This window comes from Bombina bombina, chromosome 4 (assembly GCF_027579735.1).
Source record: "Bombina bombina isolate aBomBom1 chromosome 4, aBomBom1.pri, whole genome shotgun sequence".
In the NCBI taxonomy this organism is placed as follows: domain Eukaryota; kingdom Metazoa; phylum Chordata; class Amphibia; order Anura; family Bombinatoridae; genus Bombina; species Bombina bombina.
The window spans coordinates 94,400,594-94,408,461 of NC_069502.1; the positions used below are offsets into that span (position 1 = coordinate 94,400,594).

Below are 7,868 nucleotides of genomic sequence, written 5' to 3' on the forward strand. Positions count from 1 at the left end.
AATGAATCCTATTTGATCTGGAAGAACTAGGTCCGAGATAACTCTATTTAGTCACGTTGCCAGGATCCTCAAATAGATTTTAACATCAGCGTTTAATAAGGATATAGGTTGGTAACTGGCTGGGTTATCTGAGGGTTTTCCCGGTTTGGTGATCATTATGATGTGGGCATCTAGTGCTAATTTTGAAAAGGGGTGTGTGTCATCTATAGAATTATAATATAGGAGAAGTTGAGGAGCGAGTAAGTCTTTAAGTTTGGAATAATAGGAGTAAGAAAAGCCGTCAGGGCCTGGCGTTTTGCCGGTTGGGAGATTTTTTAATAGTGTTATTTATTTCTTCTATAGTTATTGGCTCTTCCATTTGTTCCATTTTGTCTCGTGTAAGGTTGGGTAGTTGTAATTGTGTAAGATAGGAGTCTATGCGTTCTTTACATTGTACTGAGGGTTATGTATATCTAGGTTATATAAGTCCTGAAAGTATTCTCTGAATGTGGAGGCAATGGAATGAGATGTATTGTGGGGTTGTCCCTGTTTATCTTTGACATGTAGTATATAGGCGGTTTTAGATTTTTTCTTTATAAGTCTAGCTAGGGACCTTACCAGTTTGTTATGGTATTCATATCTTTGACATTTTAGCATTAGCTGTTGTCTGTTGGTTTCTTTATTTAGTATAGAGGCTAGTTCTTTCTTCTTGGTGGAAAGAACTTCCAGAACGCGCAAGTCAGCTGGGTTAAGTTTCTGTTGGGTCTCTATTTCTTCTATGAGTGTGGTTAGGGCGCTTGTTTTTTCTCTTTTAATTTTATTCAGCCTAGCCTTTTGAGCAAGTAGATCTCCTCTTATAACGGATTTATGTGCTTCCCAGTTGTTCTGGGGAGAAGTGTCTAGTGCTGTATTTAACTGGAAGTATTCGGTTATGCGTTCTGTTAGCTTAGGTTTTATTTCTAAATCGTGTAGCATATACTCATCTAGCTTCCATATAAAATCTTTGATTTCGAGGTTTTCGAGGGCCATATCAATGAGCAGTGTACTAGATGGTGATCGAACCATGTTACTGAGGCAATTTGTGCTGATCTGAACAAACTCATTCCTGTAACATCTGTATATATATATATAATCTATGTGTGTTTAATGGTGATGGGGTTAAGAGTAAAATGTAAAGTCTTTAGATTCGGGTTGCAGTGTTCTCCATATATCTTTCACAGTGAGTTGTTTCAAAAGTGTCTGTGTTTTCTGTATTGTATTGATAGTGAGGAGTGTGCGGAAGAACAGTTTAATTCCAGATTTAAGGCTATATTTAGGTCCCCTCCCATCAACAGTGTGCCTCTTGAGAATTCCAGAATCACATTGGTCAGTTTCTTTAAGAATAGATATTGTTTCGTAGGTGGGGCATATATGGATATGATAGATACTGGGCGACTGTATAACAAACCATTGATCATTATATAATGGTCCTCTTATACCTTAGTATTTTGTTTTCCTGAAAGGGTATTTCTAATTTTATAAGGATCCCCACTCCTTGTATTTTCTTTCTAGTGTTGGAGGCATAATAACTGGTACCAAATTTATATTGAAAAGTTTTGGGCTCTTTTTCTTTTAAAAAGTAGGTTTCTTGTAGGAGCACAATGTCTCCTTTTAGTCTTTTAAAATCGGATATAGCAATATTTCTTTTTTTAAGGCGAGTTTAGGCCTCTGGCATTGATAGACAAAATGTGTATTGAGGTATCAAGTTTATGTGATGTCATTGTGTTAGTATGTACTTACATATCTGGTGATTATTAAAATAAAAGGGATCTGAGGTACTTAAGGTTCTGTCTAGTATCCTCTTTTTAACGATATTGCTTAATATTATAGTGATGCTCCAGTTTCTAGGTAGAATAATGAAAAACAAAAACCATAATAACATTACCATATAATTACAACTGCATAACTATTGCCAGTGTGCAGGTGAAATCAGCGTTTCGCCTTTACGCAGATGCAATGTGGGGAAATAGTTAACTCTCTCCATCGGCAATGATAAAACGAAAGGAATAGCAAGTGCTACATGAGTTTCATTGTGAGATATGAACATTATGAACAGTAATGATAATTTTCATAACAACAACATGAACATTAACAACCTCTCCCAAATCATTGACATGTTAACATCAGGGAGTTGTTCTGTGGATTGTGACATGAGACCCTTCAGTAAGGCCCTGCTAAGTCTTAACTCTATGGGTGAGATAAACTTTAAAATGTATAGACATATTTATATATATATATACAGGGAGTGCAGAATTATTAGGCAAGTTGTATTTTTGAGGATTAATTTTATTATTGAACAACAACCATGTTCTCAATGAACCCAAAAAACTCATTAATTTCAAAGCTGAATAGTTTTGGAAGTAGTTTTTAGTTTGTTTTTAGTTATAACTATTTTAGGGGGATATCTGTGTGTGCAGGTGACTATTACTGTGCATAATTATTAGGCAACTTAACAAAAAACAAATCTATACCCATTTCAATTATTTATTTTTACCAGTGAAACCAATATAATATCTCAACATTCACAAATATACATTTCTGACATTCAAAAACAAAACAAAAACAAATCAGTGACCAATATAGCCACCTTTCTTTGCAAGGACACTCAAAAGCCTGCCATCCATGGATTCTGTCAGTGTTTTGATCTGTTCACCATCAACATTGCGTGCAGCAGCAACAACAGCCTCCCAGACACTGTTCAGAGAGGTGTACTGTTTTCCCTCCTTGTAAATCTCACATTTGATGATGGACCACAGGTTCTCAATGGGGTTCAGATCAGGTGAACAAGGAGGCCATGTCATTAGATTTTCTTCTTTTATACTCTTTCTTGCCAGCCACGCTGTGGAGTACTTGGACGCGTGTGATGGAGCATTGTCCTGCATGAAAATCATGTTTTTCTTGAAGGATGCAGACTTCTTTCTGTACCACTGCTTGAAGAAGGTGTCTTCCAGAAGCTGGCAGTAGGACTGGGAGTTGAGCTTGACTCCATCCTCAACCCGAAAAGGCCCCACAAGCTCATCTTTGATGATACCAGCCCAAACCAGTACTCCACCTCCACCTTGCTGGCATCTGAGTCGGACTGGAGCTCTCTGCCCTTTACCAATCCAGCCATGGGCCCATCCATCTGGATCATCAAGACTCACTCTCATTTCATCAGTCCATAAAACCTTAGAAAAATCAGTCTTGAGATATTTCTTGGCCCAGTCTTGACGTTTCAGCTTGTGTGTCTTGTTCAGTGGTGGTCGTCTTTCAGCCTTTCTTACCTTGGCCATGTCTCTGAGTATTGCACACCTTGTGCTTTTGGGCACTCCAGTGATGTTGCAGCTCTGAAATATGGCCAAACTGGTGGCAAGTGGCATCTTGGCAGCTGCACGCTTGACTTTTCTCAGTTCATGGGCAGTTATTTTGCGCCTTGGTTTTTCCACACGCTTCTTGCGACCCTGTTGACTATTTTGAATGAAACGCTTGATTGTTCGATGATCACGCTTCAGAAGCTTTGCAATTTTAAGAGTGCTGCATCCCTCTGCAAGATATCTCACTATTTTTGACTTTTCTGAGCCTGTCAAGTCTTTCTTTTGACCCATTTTGCCAAAGGAAAGGAAGTTGCCTAATAATTATGCACACCTGATATAGGGTGTTGATGTCATTAGACCACACCCCTTCTCATTACAGAGATGCACATCACCTAATATGCTTAATTGGTAGTAGGCTTTCGAGCCTATACAGCTTGGAGTAAGACAACATGCATAAAGAGGATGATGTGGTCAAAATACTAATTTGCCTAATAATTCTGCACTCCCTCTATATATATATATATATATATATATATATATATATATATATACATATACATATACATCTTTAGACATGTATATCTATGTATCTTAATGTTAAAGCACTATGCCTAGGTCTAGGTTAGCGCGCCACATAATCCAGTCCAAAAAATAACCCAGAAAACACTGTTTTTATTTGCATGGGTATGAATTAAATTGTTTTATATCCATTCATCTCATTTCAGATATTAGCAATAATAATATTCAAGGATTTATAGTTTTTCTTTAATAAACTCTATTCAAGTACATACAAATAATGCAAAAAGCTTTGGTTTATGAAAATACTTATAAAATATCTGAGGTTCAGTATACATTGCATATTATTACACTGTACATGTATTGGATTTATTTCAGACTCAGGGGATGGATATCAGTGGAGATCTAATAACGACCAGTCTTCGCTGACAGCGGCTCTGGTGCATGTGCATCCTACTATGACCAGCTGGTTCTTCAGTCTGTAGATATAGTCACAGTCTTTCCACTCTCGGCGCAGGACCATGATTTCATGCTGGATAGGACTGGAGATGAGGTCAGGGACTTGCTCTCCATTGGAGTCAGTGCAGACTGAGCTGAGACAGTTTGCTTCAGCGATAATATCAGGGAATCTGTCAGGATCCACAGTGAGGCTACAATAGAACAGATAATATTGTATTTATTGTCTTTAGGACACTTATAGACTCTCTACTGTTTTATTTCCATTGTTAAAAAACCCATAATCCATTCTACCACTGCAAATACTCCGTCTGGCATCTTGCGAAACTGGGGACTGCTTAGCCACACACCCTCACCCTGCCCTCAGGGTGCTTATTGACTCTACATTTTTAGTTTTATTCATAATCCATATCAATTCTTTACAACATTTCTTCCTGAGTAACGCTGTTTGTATAGGCTTTTAAAGAGGTATGTCCTCAGACCGCAAAACAATACAAAATGAGCTAGTAAACTGGAAATATAAATTATTTTAAAGCATTTTTAATGGTTTAAGATATTTTGTAATGCAGTGCTTGATTGCTGATAAATACTTTGCAGTGTGCATATATAATTAATTTAACATCCATTTAAGGCTCACGTCAAATAGAAGTGCTGATTTGCATTTATAGCAATTTACACTAAAAAAATAAATGAATTACTAGTCACTGGTGTTTAGAATCATTAAGAACAGTAAATCAGTGTATTGGGAATGCTAATGTTACAAGTCCTAAAGAAGAACACTACATAAATATTACTATGAAGTAAGTAAAAAAGAACAAAACAATGTTTGACAAGCATCATTCAAGACAAGTAATCACAGGTTTGGCTTTATCTGCTGCATATGTTGTATGTTACTGGTGCGCTAAATGTTGCACATAATCGATATCGGTTATCACGGCTGTTTGCGTGTGTTGAAAGTAGCGTGAGCATTACAGGTTGAAAGTAAACGCGATCACTTGAGCACAATTGAATTTAAGGTGCGTCAGGATAGCGAGATTTAAGAGCTCTGGTAAGCTGTTACGCTCGACTAAAAAGTTGCACAAAACAAATCAAAAATACATTTAAAAGTACAGTTACACTCATAGTAAGACTATATAATAAAAAATATTTTTAAAAAATTGCAAAAAAATGTTATAAGGGCTCAAAGATTTGAGGGCTCAGGTGTTAGAAAAAAAGGGCATCAAATGTAGTACACAGATACCAACTGCTTGCTTTTTTGCCTGCTCCTGTGCTGTGTTACTTTACTGAAAATGGCATGTGAATGAATGTTTGCCTAAAATGTGCTCCTACGAAGGGTAACTGGAAGGGTTACTCTCGCTCCTGCATCACATTTTACTTTCTGAAGCTTACTTACAACTTGCTAGCATCCATAAATGCCCAAGTATACCTGCCCAGATGGTGCCTGCATGATACAGGGTCTGGTGTAGCAGTTGTGTGCTACTTGGCTTCTCTTTTACCTCTGATGTGCCTTTTTGTTTTATGTTATACATATTGTGTTTATGTATGCACTTTTGATTTTTGCACTTTGCACTTTAGGATATATGTTTTGCCTTTGATGACAGGGCTACCAATTTTGCATGATTTTTTGATATCTCAAAAATGAAATTAATATTTACTTCATTGAATAATGCTGAATTCCCCTACTTTTATACCTGGACTATTATATATTTAGGGTATCTTTATTTGAAATAATTTTAAAACAATATTGAATTTTGGGTCTGCACCACATTTTTTCTAATATTATAACATCTAATATTATGAAACAAATTTTGTTTAGGTTTGCTAAAATTTGAATCGTTTGTGTGTGCATATATATAATATATATATATATATATATATATATATATATATATATATATATATATATATATATATATATATATTTGTGTGTGTACAGGTGTATTTATATCTGTATGTATGTATTTATGGACATATATACACATCTAAACACATATGTATACACATATAGACATATATATTGGAGCCCTTTACAGTCAAGTATCTGAAAACATGTAAAAACGTTTTAATACAATATTAATATTTAATATAGTGTTTAACTATGTATTTACTGAAAATATTTCACATTCCAACGTACTTCACATAGAGAAATATGTTTTTATAAAGTATTTATAAATAGACATTATATACAGTATATATATATATATATAATCTATATATACAGTATATATACAGTATATATATATAATCTATATATACATATATATATATATATATATATATATATATATATAGGAATGGATACCAAAATACCATCAGATTTATAAATAAATATGTATTTATGATCAAATAGAACATATTCTATGTGAAGAACATTAAAATGTGGAATATTAATATTTTCATGTCGGGTTAGAGCACTTGAGAAAATTACGATCAAGTACTTTGAACGCGAGTTGGATGTTAGGTTTTTTTTTCTACTTTTTGCTCTACATTGACTTCTATGGGTGGATACTTTAAAGTGATTGTGATATTCTAACTTCATTGTTTTTGCACTCGTTGGGTCAGCACGTGAGTTATAATGTTTTACTTTCAACTTATAAAATGCTCACTAATGACAGAAAAGAAATCAGCACACAGTCCCTCTGTAAGTGCACGTGAAAAGCTAGAGACCCACTGCAGGTCTCACCATATCACAATAAGCTAGCATGAGTAAGGGTTGAAAGCCCAAAACATTGCTACCTGTTGGATTCACACTCTGGAATAAAGTGAGGTGAACTTCATTTTGCTGTGGAGCTTTGTGTCTTATTATAAAAATGCTTACTGCCTGATGTGCAAAAAAACTTACTTCTGAGTTAGCATGTGGGTGGGAGCGATAAATAGAGCTCTACTTGTAAGCTCGCCCTATGTTGGAAAACCTAGTTTGTCTGCCATAATATATCATATATGCAGCTAATGTTTTGCCATGTGGCAGGACCATGTGTGCAAGACCTACCTATAGTCCCATGGAGATAGAGATCGTCTCTCAGTGCCCCCCATATTCAGCAGGCTGTCCTGGTAGCTGGTGTCAATGGCACTGATATCCACACTCATGCTGCTCGGCAATCGTCTGCTCCTCCTGGGAGAACATCTCTCCTTAGTATCTGTAGGGAAGTCTCTCTCTGTATTTTGTTCATGGTGCATCTGATATGAGGACAATCCCTCTGGTACATAGGCTGATGTAGAGAGTGCAACAAACATGGCTGCCTGTTCAAATATATACATTCACTTAATAAATAAGATAAAGAGGTGAGGCAAAAATCAATCAATAAATAAATAAATAAACAGTAATTATTTTTAGCTTTGATAACTTAATACATTTTAGGTAAATTGAGAAATATACTGTATATATTTACTGTATTAGTGCATTGTCATTAATTTCCCTAATATAATCTGCAAGCAGAAGCTAAATAAACATCTGCATGTTTTAAAGGAAGGAGTAGGTAAATGTTGAATTTAAAAAAATGAACACTGTGGGAGGGACACATACTTTTGAGACAGTTGGGTTGATTTATCAAAACATCAATCTCTGTGCATTCGCTGTCGTCAATA

The 7,868-nt window shown here is 35.6% G+C and overlaps 1 protein-coding gene across 1 annotated transcript; it reads right to left on the reverse strand.

The window, feature by feature from the left end:
• Positions 1-4,155: 4,155 nt before the first annotated feature.
• LOC128656911 (interleukin-17F) lies at positions 4,156-7,517 on the reverse strand. The gene is made up of 2 exons (XM_053711085.1): positions 7,273-7,517; positions 4,156-4,477 (listed from the first exon to the last, which is right to left on the reverse strand). Exons 1-2 carry the CDS (start codon positions 7,515-7,517, stop codon positions 4,222-4,224), a joined length of 501 nt encoding a protein of 166 aa, XP_053567060.1. The 3' UTR covers positions 4,156-4,221.
• Positions 7,518-7,868: the final 351 nt, after the last annotated feature.